Here is a 27,072-nt window from a genome sequence, read left to right as displayed (position 1 = left end):
GATTTGAAAAGTAGTCATATTTTAAGGAGATTCAAGGATTGAATAATACTAAGGATTTCAATAAAAAAATTATAAATACATTTTTTTATTAACAAAGTTTCCAAAAATCACAAAAAATTCTTTGATCATCGGGCTTGTTATTATTATTTTATCGTTCAAAATTGGCTGAAAAAATGATGAATCATATAGGTTATACTTTTCTATTGGATATTTCTATATCAAAAAATCTGGAGAGTGTGATAAAAACTATCTAAAATATTTAGACAATCTTGTTGTTTATAATAATACCATAAAAATATAGGGTTGTCGATGATCCATCATTTGATGAACAGAGACGACTATAGTTAGTGTATTGATGATTGAAGAGAAATATCTATATTATAAAATTTATAAGCATCACTTGCACACATATTTTTGTAGTTGCGTGGTATTTGAAAGCTAAAAATTACACATTCTTTGACTACAAAGCATGTATTTGGTATGTTTGTATGTACCGGGCAATAAACGAAAACCTATTTTACAATAATGTATGGAAACAAACACCTTAATGAAAAATTTGATTTATTGCAAATTTCATAAGAGAGCAGCACTGCGATCGATTCAGTTATCCCCTCCACCTGCTTACGAATATTGCTGACCGATAATCAGAAGGTACCACAATGAATTATTCTTTTGGTGTTAATAAGAGGAGATATAGACCGTTTTGGTTCAAGCATTTTTTTACTATCTGTCAGAATTTAAGTCTATAGACGTCGAATCTATTTGAAGAGATTCAAATACTTTCAAAAATGAATAACTGGGGATGAATCAGTCTTCTCTCGATATCGCAGAGGAAATTTTTGGTGCGAAATTTTTTTAGATACAAAGCCAATTTTTTTTACACTAAATAAACCGTTGTGATCAAATTTGGATGCTATTTTCTATATATTCCCCTACTGTCCGTTTGGAAAACAAATAGTGCATTCTACTAAATTCTACGGAAAGTTTCTTTTTTAACATGTATTGTTTGCTTGGGCTATTTAATTTGATATGTCAATACATAATAAAATGCCCTGGTAGTGTAGTAGTCGTGGTTAGACAGTGACTACATTGTACGTTTGACATAAATGGTAAATTTGTTATCCATTTTAAATAACACTGTTCAATTAAATAAATCCAAATATAGTTGACGACTTCAGTTCAAATCGCAAGTCTTCTACATTTTATACGTCGTATAGATTATTTTTTCTCCGTTTGATTAACGAAACGGATGGAATGAATGCAGTCTCAACAATGTTGTATTATTATTGTATATTTAGAGTTTTATTGACAATTAATATACAAAATGTATCATTAACATATTATGTTATATAACACAAGTTGTTTCTATACATTATAAATGCGAAAGTAAGCATGTTTGTTTGTTTGTTTGTTACGCTTTTACGTTAAAACTAGCGAATGGTTTTTAATAAAACTGTACAGCAATATAGCTCATACATCAGAATAACACATCTCTATATATTATAAATGCGAAAGTAAGCATGTTTGTTTAATTGTTTGTTTGTAACGCTTTCACGCTAAAACTAGCCAATGGTTTTTAATGAAACTGTACAGTAATATAGCTCATACTTCAGAATAACAGATGAGATATAATCTATAAAGACATATTATTAATAAAAGCCAAGAAAAAGGGAGTGCAAAGCGTGCAGATAGATTATTTGATCAACTCGAGAAGCAAAAGCACTAAATCTGTTTGTGCTTCTTGCGCCAGTTATAAAGAAGTATTTAAAATTACTTTTGTAGCTCGACTTTTAAGTCATTTATTTGAAGAAAGCTAAAAGACTTATTTGAATTTTTTCAAGCTAATAAAAATTGACATTTAAGTAAATTTTCAGTTACGAAAATAAAATTCAGCAGCGTTGCACAACTGAAATAAAATGTTTGAAAAAAATATTTCGAAAACTTTTAAACAAATTAAAATTATAATGAGACAACTTAAAAACAAATTATAAAAATCATAAAATATATAGTCGTAAAAAAGTTCAAACAGTTAAACTAGCTTCACAAGTAAAAACTAACAACGTCTTTAAGGGAATAAATCACCTTTAACATTTAACCTTTCTAACAATTTTTTTTCTTTTCAAAAATAAATTCACATATTATGTGTTTGGTAAATATCAAAATAAACTATGAATAAAATAAAAAAAACGGCGCGTAGTAACCGTAAGTAAACTCGGCATTTTTAACATCCTCCGTTTTGCTCATAATATTTTGTACTGTTTTAAACACTATCTCTGCCTCTTGAATAACCGGTTATTATGAAAAAATTTGGAAATTTCGCAGTAAACCTGCACTAATCTGATGAAGGTAGTACAAGCCCCAGGGCGTGTTTCGACTGTGGATGAAATTATTTGTTCCTTATTTTCAACTTTGATGATGAATTTTGTTATAACTTCATGAAAAAATAAAAATAAAATTTTTTGATACCTGCCTTGATTTTCGAAATATCATCCATCTACCGTTTTCACAGAAGACCAATGTTAAATATACCTTCTTTTGAAGTCAATTATTTATTTCAACAAGCGGGTAATCCCCCTAAAACTTTTACAATTGATTTACATTTAGTCCAATTGCATATAAAGAAAAATCAAACCTTTACCTTGTTTATATCGGCTATTTTACCTACAGCATTATTAGGCGATTGTTTTATTTTCTGTTTTTCTGCTCAGAGCCTTGTAAACTATGATTAATGATGGATATTTTGAACTTTCTAGAAAGCGAAGAAAGACAGTATGCCTATAGACGAAAAAGAACAGTTGAGAGATGTTTTTAATGATATTTGTCAATTCTTTGCTTGTTTTAATGACCCATAGAAAGTGTTATATTTACACCCAACCTATTAAATATTTTTTTATTGCTAATAATAATAATAATATTTCTTAAAATTTACTATAAAGTTTTTTTGTTGTTAATATCACGGTTCAAAATTTAAATTTGTAACGCCATTCAACAAAAATATACACCTATAACAGTAAATTCTATAAATTGTGTGTATTATTTTTAATACAAAGAGAATAAATTTTTTCATAATTTCTTAATTTTTCGTAAATAATTTTTTTCTGATACCATATCCCATAGACTTATAATATTAATGTATACTGATGAAGAACTGTTGGTAATGAAAGACAATTAATATACATTATAATATGGAGAATGGACTGAGAAAATTTCAATCCTTTTTTTAAGCAATGTTGAAGTGATTTGAATCCTCAACACCCAACACATTTATCAGTTTGTCCCTTTTCGTTGACGGATTTATTTGTTAAAAATAATAACTTTTTTCGAATAGATAATTTATTATTCCAATGTTGCGATTACAGAAAAGTTTAGTGACTTAATAAAAATATGTACCTATTATATAAGTTTATGATGCAATTAAGCCGAATCAAATTAACCATACGAAACTGAACAATTGAAAATCAAATAATTACTTTTTTTTCTAATCATAATTTTTTTCGATTTTTTTTTTTCAAATTTATTTTTAATATTATAATTACTTTACCACAGTACGTGAATATCATTAAAATTCCATAATCATTTTTTGCTCCTTTGTTGATGCACTCCTATCAGTTGTTAGAATTCCTTCAAAGAAACATTGATAGTCTATTAAAATTCCATAATCATTTTTTGCTCCTTTGTTGATGCACTCCTATCAGTTGTTAGAATTCCTCCAAAGAAACATTGATAGTCTAGAGATTTATCGGAGATCTCAATCGTAAAATAACAATTTTATGTTGTTTTTTTTTGTACGAAAATTGGTTCTTAACGCCGTTTATAATATGGATAAAAGAGTCAAAACTAGAACATAACTGATAAATGGCGTCAAGATGAAGAAGAAGAAACAGGCTATTTGGCAAAAGTCTTTGTATAACAAATTCTCTGCCTTTTTTATTATCTTAATCGATGTCGAATTTCAGTTAACTAAACAGCACAAATTTTAATCTCTATATTTCAAAGTTAACTTGAAGGAAAATAGGGTATTACGCCCATTTTTAAAAAGTGTTTTAATTAAATTCAATATTGTTAATAAATCTATAAAAAAAACCAAATTTTTACTCAATCGCTCGAATAATGATACTTAATTGCTCTGTAGTCATGACGTCAGCTGGCTGTGTAAACTAATTCGCTAATATTTGATAGGATAATTGTTTAAATTTTTTTGTTTATACAGCCACAAGACGTAATAACATGGCGGCTACTATTTCATAGTGTTTAAAGACAAAATGATGAAACCTTTGAATTGAAAATTATTTTGTTATTTTTACTAAAACTACCATTTTCCTAACGCTTTTGGCCTCAACTCTCTCATCAATAAATTTTTTTTTCTCATTACGAGTAGAATACCATTTAGAAAAATATGTCAGTAATAATGTTTTTTAGAGGAATTCTAACAATCGATGTGAATGGTGTCAAGATCAGAGCACCAAACCTTTTTGTGAACTAGGCACTTGTCTATGTTTTTTAGTGATTAAGGCTAATCAAAATATATGATTATGCATTTTATTTTCATATGCGTGAAGTTATTGAAACTGGTTTCAGTAACAAATTACGTAGTCTAAAAAATAAGATTTACATATTATACAAATAAATCTGACTAATAAATATTTTAAATTTTTAAATATAAAAAATATTCCTATTAAATTTATAATTTTTGGAAATTAAATCCATTAAAATCACAATAAAATGTCTATTTATGTCAAGGTAATAATGGGTTTAGAAAAATTACAATTATAAAAAAATTTGTAGAAATTTATTATTGAACTTATCACATACAAATAGTTCTAGAGCCAGGTAACGATTTTGAATATTCGAAGAAAACAGTTTATTGAATATTAAATTTGATTCAATTGAAGCTAATATCTCAAGATGCAATATTCGGAAGAAATTCAGCTAAGAAATCTGCTATAAGGTCTATGGCTAATTCTTAATCTTTCAAGATTACGCTGTCTTCATTACTTAAAAGTTTTTGTTACCTACTATCACATTATATGAAAATTTGTATTAATTTCAAAATAACAGATTAATTACAGCTTGACTTCCTGATGAATTGATATTGATTGATTAATCGTGGCGATTAATCATGTAATCATGTATGTCAAATTTATATTCTGATTTTATATGCTTCATAACTTTTTCGATTTATAATACGGGTTAAAACATGTATATACAACGTCTCCAAGATTTAAAGAAACTGACCTTTTTGTTAATTTAGCATACGTTTTAAATCGCAACAAATAATCATTATGGTTAAGCAATAAATTTTAATTAACATAATAATAAAATGTGAAGTAAATTTGCAACGAGTTTATCATATTTTTCAATTTTGAAAGATTTTTCATAAAAACTGTTAATATTAACTGTTTTAGCTATAAGACTAATTTTACATTCATGTGCATTTCGATTTTATTCCTTATTATTTAAGGTGACCACTGTAGGGTTAAAAAAGCCCGTTTTAGGGTTTGTGAAAAACTTTATTGAAAACATTGTATAAAAGTTGGAGTGGTTACAAATAATTAATAAAATTTTCTGATTAATCAAATCAGATGGTTAAAAATGATTATAAATATTCCATTTTTTATCTTTTTCGTTTCGAAATTTCTCTTGCTAGCACATACTGCAGATGTCGAAATTTAAAATTTTGTTAGTCTTCAAATAAAGTTTCACATTCAAGGCACTTTATCTGCTGAAAATTTTATAACTTTTTCATTTTTATAACATGCATATATGTAATATGCAAGATATACTAAGCTTAGTGCCAAGTTTGCAACGACTAAAAATATTGATGCTACGCGCAAAATTTTGGTATAGGTGTTCATAGAATCATCTAATTAGTCCATTTTCGATTGTCCTTCCGTCCGTCGGTCCGCCGGTGAACACCGTTAGAGATAGAACAATAGTTTAAATGTAGAAAATGTTCCTTATTAAAAAATAAACAACTTTTGTTTGAACTATTTTTTCGTAAACATCACTGTCTACCCGAGAGGGTTCACATAAGGCGCATATTATATAGTGTGTATTATATGGGAATATCAGAGTAATCAACACTATCTATACATGATATTTCAACATTTAACTCAGTCAATTGTTTGTTTTCCCTTGTGTTGTTAGAATTTAGTCATTCTAACCAATTTTATATCTTTGTAATTTTGAATATATTCTCAAATTAAAATGATTCAACAAAATAATTTAATGATATTTTATTGTTAAAATTAGTTTTTTCTATTTTGTTTTGTTTCTTAAGAATTAAGAAATATAAGAATATGATGAATATGATTGTTAGTTAATGCTACCATGGTGGTCTAATTATTTTAACGCCTTCAGCAATTCGATACACACGGTACATAATATACCACTGTATACAAAATTTTTTGGTTATTTATTCTGAAAATTTTATTGTTCATAAAATGTTATATTTTGGAGTATTATCTTTTTATCATTTATATTTTGTATTGCTTAATAAAATGAAATAAAATTACAATAAATTACCTGTAAAATTACTTTTTTTTGTTTCGAGAATTGCTAATCAAGGCGTTGTCATAAGTGTCTTTTTATGGCTTATGATATAAAGATTCGAATAACTAAAAGAACGGATCGGTATTATAAGAATAACGAATATTATTTTTGTGTCTTTAGATAAGTCTATGGATTGGCAGCTCTCAGAATATGATTTTTTTTTAAAGTGGTATATTCTTGATATTTTTTAGCGATCCAGATAAAAGTTTATTTAGAACCTAGTTTTCCTTGTTTGGGAAGAGACCCATTAATTTGACACGGAACTGAATATAATTTGGTTATTAATTGCCAGCTTGTGTGGCAGTTTGGGTTTCTAGATACGATTCTCGATTCTCATTTTATTTTTTCAAAAGATAAAAAATAAGAAAGTTCCAAAAGATATTTTTCGATGCGTAACCACACGAAACTGATAGCTTTTAAAAATAAATTTTTTAAGAGTTAGAGCAAAATTTATTACGCAACAGCAATGCAACATTATACGTGTTTTAGAAAAAACAAGTGAAAACAAACAATTGAGTTAATTGTTGAAATACCATGTACAGACAGTGTTGATTATTACACATACATACATGTCACACATACATAACTGATAATCCCATATTAATACATACTAAAAAATTTGCATCTAATGTGTAAATAAAAGTTTATTTTTTACATTATATAAGGAACATTTTTTACATTTAAACTTTTGTTCTATCTCTAAACGTTTACAAGATGGATCCTACGGATCTAAGACTCAATTGATCTATCTTGCTCATTTACGAATTGGACCTCACTTTTTTACCTCCTGTCCAGAGTGCGCTGTAAAAAATTTCAGCTTGCTGTCTGTTTTCGTTTTTGAGTTATCGAGTTGACAGACGGACGGACGGACGAAAATGGACTAGTAAGATGATTCTATGAACACCTATACATACATTTTTTTCGTAGCATCAATATTTTTAAGCGTTACAAACTTGGGACTAAACTTAATAATCTACGTATATTTAATATATAGATGGTATAGAAATATATAAAGCTTCATTTTAAAAGCTAAAATAGTGCCACTTTTTGGTAAAAACGGAAATAAACAGTGTTCATTACCCTGGTTGACAAAAAACTTGATAAAATTAATCGTTTTGATCTGTTTTATGGTACAAATCTTTTAATGGGTTTTTAATCAGTATAATAAGTTATGATTTTGCTTTATTTATAACTATCAACATACATCAAATTATAAACGCCAAAGACCCAAGGGCCATTTAATTGAAAATTATCATGGTGAATTTTATTTTAATTTCATATATTTTAAAACAATTTTTTCGAAAGTTCCGGAAATGATAATGTGTAACAATTTAAAAAGTTGCACTAATTTTTTATCAAAACATTTTTTTAAATATTTATAGTATTGCATTTAAATGTAATAGTGATTAAATAATTTTATTCAATTTGACCGTGAGCCCATAATGAAGCAAAATTTCCATAATTCTTTTTGTCTGTATTTTATTTTTTTACGTTTTTGAGGACTTTCTATATTTGTTTTTGTTTTTCTTATACGTTAAATAAAGTTATTGGTAATACATTTTATTTTACATTTGCATTCAATTCCCTTTCGAAAATTTTTGGCTTTGAGTCAATTTTTTCACATAGATATTGTATAACACGTATTATGTCCATTTAAAATAGTGTTCCCAAAAATTATTTCCTTCCTGGACCCCTTTACTGTCTTTACATAACAATATGTAATATTATAGTGTTATTTGAAAGTCGCTTTATAGAAACCTTAGTACATTTTTATACCATATATATATGAAATATACATAGTATATTAAGTTTAGTCCCAAGTTTGTAAAAATTTTGTCATAGGTGATCATAAAATCACCTAATTAGTCCATTTCCGGTTGTCCGTCTGCCCGTCCGTCCGTCTGTGGACACGATAACTCAAAAACGAAAAAAGATATCGAGCTGAAATTTTTACAGCGTACTCAGGACGTAAAAAGTAAGGTTAAGTTCGTAAATGAGCATCATAGGTCAATTGGGTCTTGGGTCCGTAGGACCCATCTTGTAAACCGTTAGAGATAGAACAAAAGTTTAAATGTAAAAAATGTTTCTTATCAAAAATTAAACAACTTTTGTTTGAAACATTTTTTCGTAAACATTACTGTTTACCTGTGAGGGCGCCAATTAGGCGGAAATTTTATAATATGTACCATACTTGATTATCAGTTATGTATGTGTCACATGTTTGAAAGTGTAATGTGATAAAGAAATCAACACTGACTAAGCATGGTATTTCAACAATTAACTCAGTCAATTGTTTGTTTTCACTTGCTTTATTATAAAAATAAGGTGATGGACTAAATCATTTTTCATATGACGCAAAAGTGAGGCACGACCCACACTTTACGCACTTGTTTTCGAACATTAAAGACAAAAAATTAAAATTACACTTGATTTATGAGTAACTGCAAATTTTATGGCCTTTTATTGATCTTCAATTAGAGAGACAAGCGAAAGAAAGAATTATGGAAATTTGGATTTATTGATGGGCTCAAGAGCTAAATATTATCTGTTGTATACAAGTAGATAGATATACCTACATTGATTGAGATCAATTACATATATAAAAAATTTCATTTATTAGTTATCGGAAGTTTATAAAAGAAATCAATAAATTATTAATTAAAACATTAATTAAAGTATGCATAACTGAGAATTTAACGATCTGATAGTAAAGAAATCTATATATACAGAATGGCTCAAAATAATGAGAACAATGAAGCAATTAAGATACCTTTGCCTAAGGTGGCCCTTTTCTTTAAATGGCCCACTTTCAAAATCCTATATAAGAAACCGTTCGAATAAGTTTCAATTTCGTGCTTATTTTCGTTTAGTTTCATAGATAAAACTGCAAGTTCATATCAAAGGCAGGGCCATCATGTTTGTAGTGGTTGACAGTTTATCAATCTCGTTGCAAATTGCCAACGATTTATAACATCATATGCAAAAACTATTTAGATTTTTTCCTTCCTCATAAAATTCTCAAAGTAAAAAATTTTGAATTTTTTCAAAATAAAAATATTTTTGTATTTTTTGACCAGTTTTAAGCAAAAAAGTACCCATGGTTTTTTATCAAGACGCATAGTTTTCGAAATAAAAATTCATGAAAAATTTAAAATACAATATTCAATTTTAGCTAACGGAGCTCCTGCGCGACGAATTTTTTCATTTTCATTAAAATATTATTTCGATTACTTCGAGATCAAAGTATGTATGAATTCTCTTAGGTATAAATGCAATGGCTTGTCAAAATTTCAAGTCAATTTACCGACTATTTTCGAGTTTTGCGGCTATTAGACTACGGAAGCTAAATTTTTATATATAAGTAATAAAAAGGCGCACAATGTTCTCAGACGGTTGACCACCAAACTGTAATTTTTACCCCCTTATATTAGATTAAAGAAGTTTTCACAAAAAGGAAGCCCAAAAACAACCGGAAAACTATAACTGGTAGTACGTTGAGACCCCATTTCCAAACAGACTTTGTCATAATTTTTACTTACACTCTCTGACTGACTAGATAATTACTATGCGTGGCAAAGTTTCTTAATACACCATGAATGAAGTAAAACAAATGTTCGAAAAGCAAAATCTATGAGATGTTTCTCTTTCTATTTGATTTAAGACTACAACAATAATAATTCAGGTTTTTTTTTCTTTTTCTTTCCACTTAATTTCTTAATCGACTCTTCCTGATTCTACCATAGGCATCATAATATACATACATACATGCATGTATACATACTATACTCTCATAACTTTAAAAACTGTAAAATACTATTTTATTTATAAATCGTTTTTAGTATGTATTGATTGCTTACTCTCTGATCTCCGCTGGTCTACATCATACATATATATATACATGATTATAATATTATTATTATTTAGTTGCTAAACAAGTTTTTCATATCGAATTTACCGTAAATTGATTGTTTGATATCAGCTAATTAATGTCCATCAAATTTGTTTTACGATAAAACACTAAATTGTAGAAATAAATTTTGGTTGATGTTTTTTTTTTTTTTTAATAAATAAAAATTAACAAATTAGTTTTTTGATTTCAAATGCGTGCTACTGTTTGTGTCGCCTCATGAAGACATTCCCCACAAGTAATCAAGATATATCTTAGTTTTATGAGGATGTCCTGCTTCAGGTGTGCTACCGCGTGAGAAATCCTACCTTGAGATGTACATGCTTGAGACATTAATATAGGCATACAATTTTATTGAGGAGAAAGATCCATGAGCATATACAAGTGATTTCAGGAAACATTTTTGGATTAACGCTGTTTTATTACTGAAATAATTTGATAGGCTGTGTTCACGCCCATCGTAAGTATATATTCAAATTTTTTGGGTCCACCTAAAAAAGTTTGTTAGTCTAAATATTTTGTATATAATCAATGCTCAAAAGTTCACGGTTTCCGAAATACTTTTCCAAGAAGTTGAGTAAAAATGCACCATATGCACTATATTTTTTTTCTTAAAGTTGAGGTAAACAGTTCAAAACTATGAACTATGTGCGCTTAGAAAGACAGCCTGGCAACCAATATGCATAAAGATATCATATTTATGAATAATTTCAAAAAGGAAATTCAGGAGTAAAATAAGACTAAAAGTTAATGACCTGAAATGCTTTTACAAAAGATTCAAGTTTTTTCTTTGAACAATGCCTGCCTATATGATGTAGTTAACATCGTTAGCTTTTGTGATATATTTTTTAATTTAATACTGCTTTTAATAATATAAAAAATTTAAAGAAACTTCTGACATAAGATCAGGTCTGATTGATTCGTTTGTGGTGTCGTAGCTCCTAAACGGATAAAGCGATTTGGACTTTTTGTTTGAAGCATAATTTGATGGCGAGTATTCTTAACTATATTCCGAGAAAATCTGCTTATTTATTAGAAAATCATCACCCCTTTTCTAATTTTTTTCGGATACAGAAGCCTAAAACAGCACTTAAAACGTAGCATAGACTCTCAAAAAAAAAAAAAAAAAAAAAATTAAAATCGGTTGATCCGCTTGGAAGTTAAAAAAATCATTAACATTTAAGTAATAAATAAATTATGACAGTTAATAATAATACACACCTCAGGGTAAGGACGGTGTACATTCGTGTACAAAAGAAATAAAACGTTAAACAAACGGTTTTTAAATGTTTTTATACATTTTTATGTGATATTTATTTCCATTTGAAAAATATTAAATATCAATAATAAATATTAGTTTTTGTTATTAATAAAAAATAAATACAACAACAAAAATCTCGTTTCAATACATCACAACACCTCTATGTATATACCAGTAAGCTGTAAAGTCGTAATAAAAAACGGTTGCATAAAAAATGTAAAAATTATTTTTTCCACCATTAAATAAAGTATGGATATTCTGGATATATATATATTTTTTATTTGACCGGTAACTTATCAAATATCCGAATAATGAATGTTACCATATTACCAATATTACCAATAACTATGAATAGTAATCAAAATAAAAAATGTTTTGCAAATTTTAAGTCGAAAGCCATCTATGAACAGTAATCAAAAGCTTTAAAAATCAACGTCAGAAGTTGTTTAACAAAGTAAATTAAAAAAATCTGTGTTATTGTGGATGTGTTTTGATCTGACGAACTTCCCCATAAGGAGCGAGAACCATAACCACAATACCATAACCTCATTGAAAATTCTATTAATATTTCAAGATAATAAACTATAAAAAAGTCGGAGACTTTTTAATCCGGCCCTCATCCCACAAACAAGTTGTAAGACATGACCACAGCAATAGCTTCTGAAATTTCCAGCCGTTCAGAAATAGCTGCCTTGCTCAGATTATGTAACTAGTTATAGAAGGACGACAAAATTAAATCTGTGTTAAATCCCAATATGTAGAGGTAAAAAAGGAACTAGATATCGAGTGAAAAAATGATACGCCTGACCGTTGTACTGTTTTATAATTTTATCAGAAATAACAAACTTTCTGCGAATGCTGTAGTGTGTCAATAATAATGAAATGAAATTAAACTTTTATTTCTAATATTATGATGACGATGCTACTCGGTGTGTTTAGATAGTGCAGAAGATATTCTAAGTATAGATGCAATTAATACTAATACTAGCAATATTATGATCATAGACATAATCAAAACAGTCATTATTACAGTAACTAGATTGAAGCGCTTTTAAACGCTTTTATTAATTATTTATGTTTGTTAACTAAATTTTGTGTACAAATTTAAACGTCAAAGTCTCTAAAAACATATTTAATAAAGACAAATAACTTTTCAAGTTAATCTTATTTAATGAGAATTGAAAATTCGTTTACTTGAAAAAATTATACCTAGAGCACATAGGACCCAGTTGATTTCAAAAGGCCTTGGTTCGAATCCTAGTGTCATTGTCTTTTTTTTAATTCTTTTTAATTATATTTTTAATAAGAGAAGAAATGAAAAATACTATTGAAAAGAATATCATTATCGTTTTCAGAATTTAAAATTTCCAGAAATGTTTTATATATTTTATAAGTCTATAATCTAACAATAAATACATAAAACAAGTGCATTAACAGCTAGATAATAAATATAATAACTAAAACCAGCTAGTCTAGCTGTGCTGTGTGTATGTACATATTTTGCTTCGTTTGTTAAAACATTATCAAACTTATAATTTCTTGAACATCCTATATCCTTAGACCGATTTTCTATCATGTCTTCAATATAGGCTCACTCTTAGCACCATTAAAGTCACTAAGATATAATTGATTAAAATATTTCTGAATTACAGACAAAACTTTGTATGTATAAAAACCAACGTAGTAATTACAGAAAATGATGGGGTTAAGTTGTTGTGTTGACGTGAAATTATATACACGGCTTAGTGAGATTATAAATGGCCAGTGCTGTATGACCAAAGAGGAATAATTCCGGGAGTTATAAAGGAATAATTCCGGGAGTTAAATGTTTTTGTAATAGAAAATATTAAGCGACCGCTACGCCTCGAAATGAATGAGAGACAGGAGTAGAGTAGACAATTTTCACAGTATCTTACCGCAAAACTTTTTTTTTATAAAATATGAAGAATACAAATTACTTTTGAAAGAAGTTAAATGTTTTTATGGACACTATATATGTTACACAGGTTGGTTTAATAAGATGTTACCACTTAAAGGGAAGAGACACATTGTAAAAAAGATTATACCACTGAGACTATAACTTTAAGAACAGAATATAAGGGTAATATTTTATTATATATTATAAGTTATTTAAAATAATACTATGTTTTTAAAATATAAAAAAAAAAAATACAAATGAAAACACTCGACTGCGTTACATAAAGACTTAAAAGAAAAAAAAAACAAGTCCAGTTGTTTACAAAGTGACCTTACCAGCCTGGATATAGATCCTATAAAATCTAGAATGGCTCAAATATTCCCAATAATGGTCCTGACTGTTAAAGTCGCTATGTCAACTACTGGACTTGTTTTTATTAAACGCATAGTAAAGTTTTTGATTTCTTATATATTTACCAAATTAATTATGCAGAATGGTGCATCTATTCGACTAAAAAACAGTGGTGTAACATCTTTTTCAGACCATTGCATTCTAAATGCCTACATATTTGATGATAAATTCAAAATTTTACATACATGCGAGAAATGAAAGCTTATGAACGTTTTAGAAGGGTTAGAAATTTGGAAAAATTCAAAAATAACGTGTAACAATAAAAAGGATGTTACGAACTCCTATTTTGAGTCTTGATTTCAAATAATTTTCTTTAAATTTTCATATCAGTTTCCAAGGTTATCATACTAACGTCAAAAAATTCCATAAAACCATGGTATTTATTTTGTTATACTTATTATAAAAATTGAATGTCTTCAGAATGAACGCAAGTTCGAAAAATTTTGATATCAAATACAAAAACTTGTAGTCATACACTTATAATAATATAATTTTTTATTATTTTAATTATTTATTATAATAAAGTATGTACTACCTAAAACCTAATATAAATTCAATTAATAAATATTACTCTAATATTCTGTTCTTAAAATATACTTCTCTCCCTCAGTGGTAACATCTTATTGAACGACCCTGTCTATTTAGTGTTTCGATTCCTTCAACTTTAATCAGAATTTCAAATTAATAATTACTTTAACGGTAACAAATACTATTTTCAATAGTAAACTTTGATTTTTCAACGAGTTTCATGGCTTGTAACAGAATATCCAATGGGTTAAATAAAAATTTTAATAAACATTTAAATAAGAGAGATCGTTTACGTTTTAATTCATATTATATGTACATGTTGTATGTACTCGTAAGTACATTCATTGTACACCTATATCTTTTAATATAAAATGTTATTTAATTTTTAATTGAATATAATTAATTTGAATATTATACAAAACAAAAATCACATCACATACAACAACAACAACAACAACAGTATATACATAAAATTGTTTATTTAACGTTTGTTACAAAACAAAAGAAAAACATTTCTTTTCATTATATTTATTTTTTATTTTAATAAACAAATCAAATAATGTGTGTGTTCCGTTCAACTGTTTTATTTTAATTTATTTATTATTTTCATTTAGTTATTTTATAAATACATACATTTGTCATTTGTTTGGTGTTTAATGTACATAGAAATGGTTTTTTTAGTTGTTAACATTTTTAATATCTTGATTAATAATTGTAATTACTTACATTCATTTATAAAGTTTAAAAGAAACAAGTGAAAACAAACAATTGACTAAGTTAATTGCTGAAATACCATGTATAGACAGTTTTGATTACTTTATCACATTACACATACATGCATGTCACATTACAATGTCTCACTCTGTCACATTACACATACACGCATAACTAGTATACCCATATAATACTACAATTTGCGCATGATATGCGCTCTCCCGGTAAACAGTGATGTTTACGAAAAAATTTAATAATAATTTTTTTATAACATGGATCCTACGAACCCAAGACCTAATTTGCCTATGTTGCTCATTTACGAACTTGACCTCACTTTCTACGTCCTACGCACGCTTTAAAAATTTCAGCTTGATATCTCTTTTCGTTTTTGAGTAATCGTGTTGACAGACGGAGCGACGACAGACAACCGGAAATAGACTAATTAGTTTTATGAACATTTGTACCAAAATTTTGTTCATAGTATCAATATTTTTAAGCGTTACAAACTTGGGACTAAAATAAGTGACTGCCACTTTCCAATTTACTTTATATAGGTACTGGCAACATGCTCAAAAAGTTCTGGCAGTTAAATATATATATTTTTTGAAATTTTTTTTTTCATAAAATACAAAAAAATTCAAAGCATAAAAAGAGCGGTCCTAGAAGCTTTGTTTTCATTATAACTCTGCTAACTCATTTTCATTTTCATGGTTTTTATAGTATTTGAAAAAGTGAAAGATATACTACTGTGGGCAAAAAATAGCAAGACTTTGTTCATAATTTCAAAATTCTTTACTTATTCTTCCAAATCTATTTCGTCCCTCGCAAAGTAAGTCCCCCCGGCCCCAATACACTTGTGCCAACGTTTTTTCCAATACTCGAAACAGTTGTTAAAGTCAATTTCCGGAATAGCCTTCAATGTGCGTAGCGATTCACGTTTGATGTCTTCAATTGACTCAAAACGGTTTCCTCGGAGCAATAGTTTGAGTTTGCTGAATAGCCAGAAGTCACATGGAGCTAAATCAGGCGAATACGGTGGTTGCGGAACGATATTGGTTGAATTTTAGGCGAAAAATCATGAAGAACCAATGCAGGATGCGACGGGGCATTATCATGGTGCAAAAACCAAGAGTTTTCGGTCCATAATTCCAGCCTCATTTTACAAATAGCTTTGGCAAACCACGCATAACACTCAAATAGTATTCCTTGTTGACAGTTTGGCCGCTCGGAAGGAATTCGGAGTGCACCACATCTCGATAATCAAAGAAAACTGTCAACATTACCTTGTTTTTCGACAGAATTCGGGGTGGTTCTTTTGGTCTGGGCTCACCTTTTGGTTGGTCAAAAGCACTTGCTCGCGACATACAATTATCACCGAAGAACTTTTGCAACATTCTGAACATTTCGGCACCAGAAATTTGATTTCGCAAACAAAATTTAATGAAACTTCTTTGTTGAATAATTTCACTCATTGTAAAAATCGCCAATTGCAGTTTCAATACTTCAGAAATGCAGACGTATATTAAACACTAATGATTATTTTGACGTGACACTTGGCACAGATGTCACTGACAGTCATACCTGCCTAGAAAAAAAATATTTCGACCAATCGGGTTTCCGTGCGAAATATAATTCAAAAGTCTTACTATTTTTTGCCCACAGTATTACTTGTTTAAAAAAACACCAAATTTTTCCGTTATTTGACGTTAAATACTCTGAATTTCAATCGCTAATAACTTGGAAAGTATTGACTTTTCGAAATATATTTCAATGACACTTTTTGCTAAGAATTTTTTCCTATATCGATTCCCGTAGTCATTTTCTGTATAAACTTTATCACCCCCGAGAAGGGGTGGATTCCATTCTTGGGCAAGTTCGCACACATTTTTGTTTTTAACTTCTTTAAGTAGTCGAAAAGTTTTTATAAAGATACATTGACTGTTTCTGGATTCCGAGGTATAAATCTAACGGCTATCCACTACAGGTATTTCACTCGAATCCCAGGCATTTAATTTTTTTAGTGAACTGTAATAAACACTACTACCTATAGTAATCCTTTGAAATTGAAAATCACCAATTTTGAGTGAATTTAGCTTTTGCTTTGCTTGACTCGAAAGCACAGTATTATTTATTTATTTTAATTTTTTACTCAACTTAAAAGTAAATAAATTAAATAAATAAAGTATAATAATTGCATTGTTTAATTAGAAGATATAGAAATAAAGTTCAGTTATACAGCAGCTATTGTTGTAGTTATTATTTATCTATATGGGAACTAATTAATGAAAATTTATATATGTAGCAATTATTTTAGCGTTAGCTGGTATAAAAGAAATACAACTAGCGAATATAACGTTAAAAATGAACAAGATAATAGTGCGAGAAATAAAACTAATGGGAACTTATTTTGAAATAAAAATTATATTGGCTGTAGGTATTGTTATTAATTTTTGTTGTTGTTGTTTATCAATGTAATTAGATTTAAATCGAAAGTCATGAAAACAATAGAATTAATTTTCTTAATTAAAGGGATGAAGATAATATCACACCTAATGCTTAACTTATCTTTTTTATTAATCTTAGATTCATATATAGAAATTGTATTAAAAGTACTTAAAAGTACTCGTATGTAAGTATACCGTGACATAAAACAGTATTTGCATAGCGTAGCAAAAAATTATCTTGAATCTTGCCAAAACAAATTTTTGTTTGGCAAATATTTCACAATAAAATGTTTTTCCTATTCTTATCACAAGCTTTTATTTAGTTTCGCCTGTCCGTTGTTTGTAATCAAATCTTACAAGCTACTTGTGACCTACTTCTCGATTTCCGAATAAGCCAAAATTTTGCATGCATGTGTGAATGAAAAGACAATGCATTTTTATGGCATGACCTGATTTTTCAATCGCTTACACCATATTTCATATTCATACGTTTTTTAGTTAGAAATTAAAATTTTAAATAACAAGTGAAAACAAACAATTGACTGAGTTAATTGTTGAAATACCATGTATAGACAGTGTTGATTACTCTGCCACATAACACATACATACATGTCACACACATATTACTGATATACCCATATAATACATACTATACAATTTGCGCATAATTTGCTCTCTCACGGGTAAGCAGTGATGTTTACGAAAAAATGTTTCGAACGAAAGTTGTTTATTTTTGTATAAGGAACATTTTTTACATTTAATATTTTGTCATATCTCTAACGGTTGAGACATAGACAAGACCCTATTAACCTATGTTGCTCATTAACGAACTCGACGTCACTTTTTACGTCCTAAGCACGCTATAAAAATTTCAGCTTGATATCTCTTTTTGTTTTTGAGTAATTGTGTTGACAGACGGACAGACAACAGACGACAGACGATAGACAGACAACCGGAAATGGACTAATCAGGTGATTTTATGAACACCTATACCAAAATTTTGTTAATAGCATCTATATTTTTAAGCGTTACAAACTTGGGACTAATCTTAGTTTACCTTGGTATATTTCATATACACGTTTGAAATTTCCGATTATTTAGTAAAAATTTTTGGTTTATTAACTGATTTCAATTTTGCACTTGAAACAAATTCATTTGTCATGCAAAAGTGACGTTTGCTTCCTAAATATAAACCGTCATGCCAATTGGTATGACATGGTGTCATCAATCTACCTTTGTATAATGTTAATTGATGACATCAGAAGATGCCAATTGGCATGATATTTTGTGTAAAAGAACTGGGAGAATATAACACTAAATTTTTTGAATGCAGTAATTATAGGAGGCTCCTTAAACATTTTCTTACTGACCTATACTAATACTAATTTTCAACTTTTAACATGGGTGCGTTTTCTGAAATTCACCAATTATTAACACTTTTGTAACATTTGTTCAACGAAATGAATTCGATGTAAGGTAAGTCGAATTATTTCGTAAATATAATAATCCATTCATTATTTATTAATAATTCTTGCATTATAACAATGAATACGTAAGAGGCATGATTTTTTGCTTTTAATGAAGTGAGTAGGCCGTATTATGGTGATGAATCTATTGGAATATATTTTATTAGAATGTTTTTGTTTCTCATCGATGAATGAGAACAATTATTATTAATATAATAAACAGCGCCTACTACTACTACATTTTTAAGAATCCGTACCAAAAATCAATCATTCGTAAATCACTTAATAAACCGAGTCTTAACGTCTATTTTTATTCTGCTTCATTGAAACCAATCCCGTTGTTTTCTTTTAAATAATAAAGTGTCTTGTTTAGGTTCGAAGAAACAATTGTTTAATGAAGAAAATTACCTGAAATATTTTAAGAGGAAGCTAGTTTGATATCGGGAGAATCAATATAGGAGAATCAGCAAGAGGTGGATGCAAGGGAGAGTCTTAATTTATTGAAATAAAATTATTTTATTAAGAACACAGAAAATAATTTTCAGATTCAGTTTAATATTTTTCACTTTTAAACATCAGCTACTTTTGTTTGGTAATCGAACCAAAGATGGCTCGGTTTTTATGATAATCCGCATACAACAAACATAAGTATTCAATGACAAATACATTTCATATTTTGAGGGCATGCATAAAAACCATCATAGGCAAAAGGGTGACCCCACCTATTCGCACCGTGCGTGAGTTTTCTACTACTTTAATTATAGAATTGTATGGATGCATATATAATAGTATGGATTGTATTTATGACTTACGTTGAAAATTTAATATTATTGTCGCACAAATTTAAATTAATAATTATGATAATTTACATTTGAAAAATAATATTTGTGGAATTTGATTTCTTATTTTCCTAATTTTTAATGCATTAAGTTTAATTAATTAGTGTTTTTCAACAATTTCAATTTGCATTTTCTATAACATTAACATGTAAAGAATTGCAAACTAGTCAAAACAGCCTCCTTTATCGCCAAAATTTTTCTCTGGAAGCGCTGACATCGATTTTATTGTCCCTACCATAACTACGCACACAACGAATACACAAATATGCCAGCATTTTGCGTTGAATTTTAGTTTTCGGTGGCATAGTAAAGTGGAGCATGATTTATATAACTTGTGAATGAAATAATTAAAGAAAAATAGCTAAAATTATTTTACTATAAGCTGTAAATTTTCATACCAAAACGTTCGGACATTGAATGAAAAACAAGTTTCTGTTTTTCCTTATATTATTACTTTTTAATCAGGAATTTATTACAATTCAGTAAGGTTTCATGCGATGATCCGGTTCATGGTTTGATAAGAAGGACCAGGTCTTTCTAAGATTATAAATATTTTATTTGATTGCCCTACAAAGAATCAAACATGGCCCACAAAATAATGTGACTGAAAATAAATGACTGATTAAACTACCTTTTAAGAATATGATGATTCTGATCATGTAAGATATTTTAAATTTAAGAAAAAATTCTAAAAATTTATGGTTTTAGTAGCAATTTTGATATTTAATAGAATATGGATGGTTCAAAGCTACTTTTTTGACAAAATTTTCAAATAATGTACACATTTAACAAGACATTCTTGCTTGAATACAATTTAAACCTGCTAGTTTAATTCTATTTATGGCAACGGTTGTCTCTTTCCGGAATGATTTAATCAATAGAAAATATACTTTAATACGTTAATGTTGAGAGGCTATCCGTGTCGATTCAATTGTATTACTGAACCAATTATATTAGTCTTATACAGGCTTTATGTATGAGTTTTTATATTTTTTAATTATTTTCATAACACCTTTAACAAACGTTCAATAAACATAAATCATACATTTAACAATGTATTATTCAAATGAATTATTTTAATCAGATTTATTATTCATTTTTAATGTATACAGTTTAAAAATCTGATGTGAAATACTCACATAACTTCCATATAGTATAATAATAATAATATAATATAATAATATAATAATATAATATAGTAAAATTAATAGTAAAAATAATAATTCAAGAATAAAGTGAATACATATCCTGTGATTTGTCTATAGATTTATCCACATACAAATCCCATAGGGAATATTGTACCGAGAGGTCAGAATTAGTTTGTTGCAAATTCCGATTTAAATCTAATGATAAATCACACCATATGAAGAAAACTTGAATCAATCTGGGTTGGAGTCCCGGTTAAAGCTCAGTTGTATTTTAAAAAATTTCTCTGAGGCGAAGAATAATATTTTAAACGTAGTAGATATATTTATATACGTTTTTATACCATGTATATATGAAATATACATAGTATATTAATTTTAGTCTCAAGTTTGTAACGCTTAAAAATATTGATGCTACGAAAAAGGTATAGTTGCTCATAGAATCACCTAATAAGTCTATTTCCGGTTGTCTATCTGTCTGTCTGTCATCTGTCTGTCCGTCTGTCATCACGATTACTCAAAAAAGAAAAGAGATATCAAGCTCAAATTTATAGCGTGCTGAGGACGTAAAAAGTGAGATTAAGTTCGTAAATGAGCAATATAGGTCAATTGGGTCTTGGGTCCGTAGGATCCATCTTATACACCGTTAGAGACAGAACAAAAGTTAAAATGAAAAAAATGTTCCTTCTAAAAAAATAAATAACAAATAACTTCTGCTTGGAACATTTTTTCGTAAACATCACTGTTTGTTTATGTGTGAGTAATCAACACTGTCTTTATATGGTATTTCAACAATTAACTCAGTCAATTGCTTGTTTTCACTTGTTAATTTTGTCTTGATCTTCCGGCAAGTTTGAGATACCATGCATTTCTCATGTGTATATGGAGGTAGAAGCCAATATATGCCATAGCAATTATTTTTAGCCTTTGTTTATTATTATGAACTTCTTATGGGTCATCGAACATGACAATTAGATGTAAAACATATTTAACGAATATCGCGTGAGGTAGCCACATCGATAACTATTGGCTCAGTATAGTTAACTTTAATAAATATGTAGAAGCTATTTACTTGGTGTTTATTCCTAAGTTATTGATTGGCGTTACCGATTTTGAGTTGGTATAGTTCACATAATAAAATATGTTGAAAAGCTGAAGATTAGTTAGAGAATTTCAAAAATTCAAAGATACCAGTTTTCGAACTCGATTCTCTTAGATTCGTCTTTACCAACTTGTCTGTACGTGATGCAGGCATAATGTGCAATATTTATTTATTTGTTACTCAGATTTTTTTACTAAATTTTATAAAAAAAAATTTAAACATTCAAATCTTCCAATTATTATTGATGTTTATACTAGAAAGTGCAATTATACTAAAAAGCGGGGAAAACTTTTAAAGACGTTAAACTAATAACTCACGATTGAACGGAAATTGTGCGCGTTTTAAATTCTTAGTAGCCGAGAATTTACTCTATATAAACATAGACTTGTGTTTGAGCCGATTTCAATACTTATTCTCAATTTTCCCTCTATTATCAAGAGTATAAACAGCGTCAAATTCCAATTTAAAACAAAATAAAACAAATTAATCTTTTATCCTTATTTTTGAATGGAGAACATGAATGTGAAATATCGGCTATCAATGTGTTTTGGAAGAACTCTAACAATTTTTTTGACTGGCATCCAGATTTAAGTTTCATTCCAATTTTCCAGCTAATAGTAACTTTAAAACATTATCTTCAATCTATCACTTGGGCTCGATGGTTGTAAAATATTTTGTCCTATATGTGGGACATTAGTTATCATGAGGTTAATTAAAATATTATAGTTAACCTTGACAAATTGAACTGTATTTTACATTTGATAGAACTATATAAAATGATTTATCGTTATTTCACATTAGGAAATATGTGGTGCAACATACAAAAATAATAATCGTTTATTTTTATTGTTCCATAAAGAACATACGCAAGTTTCTGACGTGAAAATCACCTGTTACAAACTTATTAAAAAAACAAGTTTACCCACCCTGGTGAATGCCAACCATTTAGAGACTAAAAGTATATAAAATTTTAAATTCAAATATTTTACAGAGCAACCAATAATAAAACAACTAGCACTTCTTTTTTTTAAATAATTGCTCTAGTAGTAGTTTTATTTCACCTTATATACACGAGTCGGTTGTTATATTTAAATGTCTCTTGTGGTCAGAGAGATAAACGAGAAAAATCATGTCAGTCAGACCCGTCATCCATTTGCCGTATTTCACAAATACTTGGTCTCGTAGCCTCAATCAGTGGGAGGATATATAAACCTCAAAAATTAAATTTCTTCTGCGGATATTTTTACGACGTTGCGGTACCCAAAATATGGACAGATGTACGTAGATAATCATGTTTCCACTTTGCATTAAATTTCATCCACCTTACTTCATGATTTTTTTTAAACTTTGGAGGGAGGCGTATACATCCTTTTCGATTTATGAAGATGAATGAATATCGATTTGGTGAAATGTGGTAGACAGATCCATCGCTGCATAACAATCCACATTTTGCAATGTGCTCTGCCAAAAAAAGGATCTCATTATTTGAATTTTGTGAATTTCTGTCTCCTGCATGATTCAAGCTGCGAGATCGAGTATTTTTGATAAATAGAACATGACATGGTATTAATATCTTCACGTAGTCATCTCGCATGGATTTTCTCGCCAAAATTTCTTCACTATTGTTAACATCTGCAGTCCGGGATCTAAAGAGGGGGTTTAATCAGGGCACTTAATAAAAACCATGGTATAACCCATAAGTATAACGTGCTAAACTCGAATAACAAGGTTTTATTTACGAAAAAATGTTCCCAAGAAAAGTTGTTTATTTTATAAGAAACATTTTTTTATATTTAAACTTTTGTTCTGTCTTTAATTGGTTTAAAAGATCAAATTTTGCGTAAAATCGTCTAACTTGAGAAATAAAATCCTATAAAAAAGGATCTGAATTTTTGCAAATCTAGCCTTCTTTAAAAATATGTATACAACTACGTTTTTGATGAAAAGCCAATCCTTCCGGGTCAAAATCGGCAAAATATGAAATAAGGTAAAAATTTTCAAGACTTTTCTTATTTTTCGGAATTATCCGGTTGTTTCTCGAGGTCGAAAACTTGGATTTAACATTGCCTTGATATTGCAAACAATATATCAAAAAAAAAACAAAAATATCTGATTTGATGCAAAATCCAATGTTTAGTTTGATTGAATAGTTAAAAGTGCTAACTATTGAAAGGTTTTATTATCCCAAAAAAAACCACATTATGATATTTGTGAGTTTGTTTCAAACAAATAATCTCAAACGCTGGAGAGAAGAAACACCATTATCAATTTCCAGTCCCGGTTAAAAAAAAAAACCGTAGATCCAGGGCTAGAGCTGCGTTGATTCTTATTATAATTGTATAATCAATAGAACAATAAATGTCGTTGTGTATTCTAGCCTTAATATTTTAACACATTGTTTTAAAATTCATCATGAAAATATTAGTATTAAAAACAACTGTTGAAAAAAGCCGTTTAAATGCTGCAAGCAATCTAGGAATTATAAACAAACGGTGCATTTTTTTTTCTATAATGCTTTAAATTATAAAATACTTTGTTTCTTATATTTAATTGATTCCGTTATTTATGAGAACTGAGAAGACAATCACACAATATGTCCACGATAAATGTAAAACATACTTATTTATCTATTTCTAAGCCTTTTGTTGTTAAATGCAACCGTTAATAGTGCTGGGAAATGTTTGATTGCAAAAATTTAACAATTCATTGAGATGTTGTGGTCAAATTTCAGATTCCTATTCTTTTTTTTTCAACTTTAGAATGCTGTGAATACTTACGCTAAATTCCTTACCACGAACGATATACACAAGTTGAGAGAATAAATTGATTTTCCAAGTAAACATAACTCCTATGTTTAGGAAGCATTTTAGAAGTTTCTGTTAATTGAAAATATAAAAGTGGAAATCGTTAATGGTGCACGTGCACCAGGACAATTTTGGATTAAAGCCTTGAATTTTTTTATATGAAGTTGGACTAAGTCTAAATCAATTATGAAAATTTTAGAGCGAGTTTCCTGCTTATTTAAATAAATAAATTACTTCAAAAGTTGGAATATTGAAACGAAACAGTAGAGGGATGGTATGTTTTCATAGATATCTCGAAAACTACTCCGTGGAAGTTAAAAACAATCTATTTAAATTAAAGTTTAAACCTTAATAAATTATTGCAAAAAAAATAAACGTTGTGCCCGACTAATTAAAGATGTATGAGCACGGTAATGAGGACACAAATAAAAAAAAATAGATATTCAATTTGGATGGTGAATTATGTTATAACTTGACAATATAAGACGAAAAGTTAGAATACTATTTTTCTATATCCGGAGTCGTTTTCAAAATTAGAAAATAGAAATTTTTGTTTAATTATTAAGCTTTCGATTTTTCGAAAACTAAACTTTCTTTATATTCATGAAGTTATAACACAATTCATCATCAAAGTTGAAAATAAGGTACAAATAGTTTCAACCACAAGCCTAAACTTGCCTTGACACTCGTACTACCCTAAGTACAAAAATATCGGAATAAAGTTAGTAAATTACCAAGTAAGATTTTTCTATTTAAATAATAATAATTTTGAAATACTTACAACTGCCCCGACTTTCTTCAATATCTAATATAATATTTGTTTGTCCTGTTGCCACATCACATAATCCTGTAAACAAGAAATAAAAGTGATTAACAAATATTAATATTTATAATAATTATTTATTAAAGTAAATAAATGAATAAAATTATAAGAACAATAGATCATAATCTTATTTTCTAAATAAAAAAAAATGTCATATCAAATTCAAAAATCAAAAGATATTCACAAAACAATGCAAGGACATACACATATCATTAATAAACAAATAGGCAAGTACCAAACCTAACACCTACGAAAACTATTTGTTTGCAGGTGTAACCTTATTATTTTTATTTTAAGTGAATTGTGACAAAAATTTTTGTTGTTGTATAAAATTAAACTACTTTTGTTTAACATGGTGGAAAGTATGGTATAGTGAATTTAAATTTCAATGTAATATTTATTATCAATTCAACTAAGAAGTCAGATATAAAAGAACAAAAATCCTTGCTAATAAAGCACAGAAATCTATCTATAATACAATTTTTTAAGTCGTCAAAAACAAAAAGTACTTTTTAGTCCCATCAAGCTAGGTTTTACTTGAACAATAAAAATTTTCATATTCACAGAAAAAAAGTGCGATTTCGGAAAATCAACGATTTTCAACGTTTAGTTACAACTTTTTGCAATTTATTAGATAACTATCCATTTAAAAGAAAATAAATTGACCGTCGTGAAAAGTTATTGATCGTTATTGATCGATTTTCTGAAGAACTGTTTCTTTCGAAATGTTAATTTTTCGAATGAAAGTCATTTTAGCGTGCAATTTCCAACTGATCTGTGTATATCGATTTTTCCCAATTGAATTTTCCGAAAAAATCGATATATAAATAAATATATACGAGGCATACATATTTATGTTTGTATAGTATATTATACGAGACATAAATTTTGTTTTCCACCCTCTACTGGTGAAAATTATTAGCCAAAAAACTATATTTACCTGTCCATTGAAAATTTTACGGACTATTTTTTCCCTAAAATGGACGGTTTTTAAGAAAAATTAAAACCACCAAATACACGGAAAATGGGGCATTGATGTAGATTTTTCAGAAAATATAAGAAAATATTTATGCTCGATAACTTTGACCTAAACTATTTTTTCTCTTAAATGCATACTTTTAGAGTAAATTGCAAAAATTGTAGGAAAACGTGGAAATT

General features: G+C 28.3%; 1 protein-coding gene across 1 annotated transcript in view; it reads right to left on the bottom strand.

Moving 5' to 3' along the window:
* The window catches only part of LOC123293007 (cadherin-99C), a 182,991-nt gene that overhangs the window by 107,525 nt on the left and 48,394 nt on the right, over window positions 1-27,072 (bottom strand). The window contains exon 3 of the mRNA XM_044873722.1: window positions 25,873-25,938. Within this exon, the coding sequence (XP_044729657.1) occupies window positions 25,873-25,938 (66 nt within the window). The remainder of the gene's footprint in view (window positions 1-25,872; window positions 25,939-27,072) is intronic.

This window comes from Chrysoperla carnea, chromosome 2 (assembly GCF_905475395.1).
Source record: "Chrysoperla carnea chromosome 2, inChrCarn1.1, whole genome shotgun sequence".
NCBI classification, from domain to species: Eukaryota; Metazoa; Arthropoda; class Insecta; order Neuroptera; family Chrysopidae; genus Chrysoperla; species Chrysoperla carnea.
The sequence above is the reverse complement of the archived record's forward strand: the minus strand, read 5'-3'. Positions and strand labels throughout refer to the sequence as shown.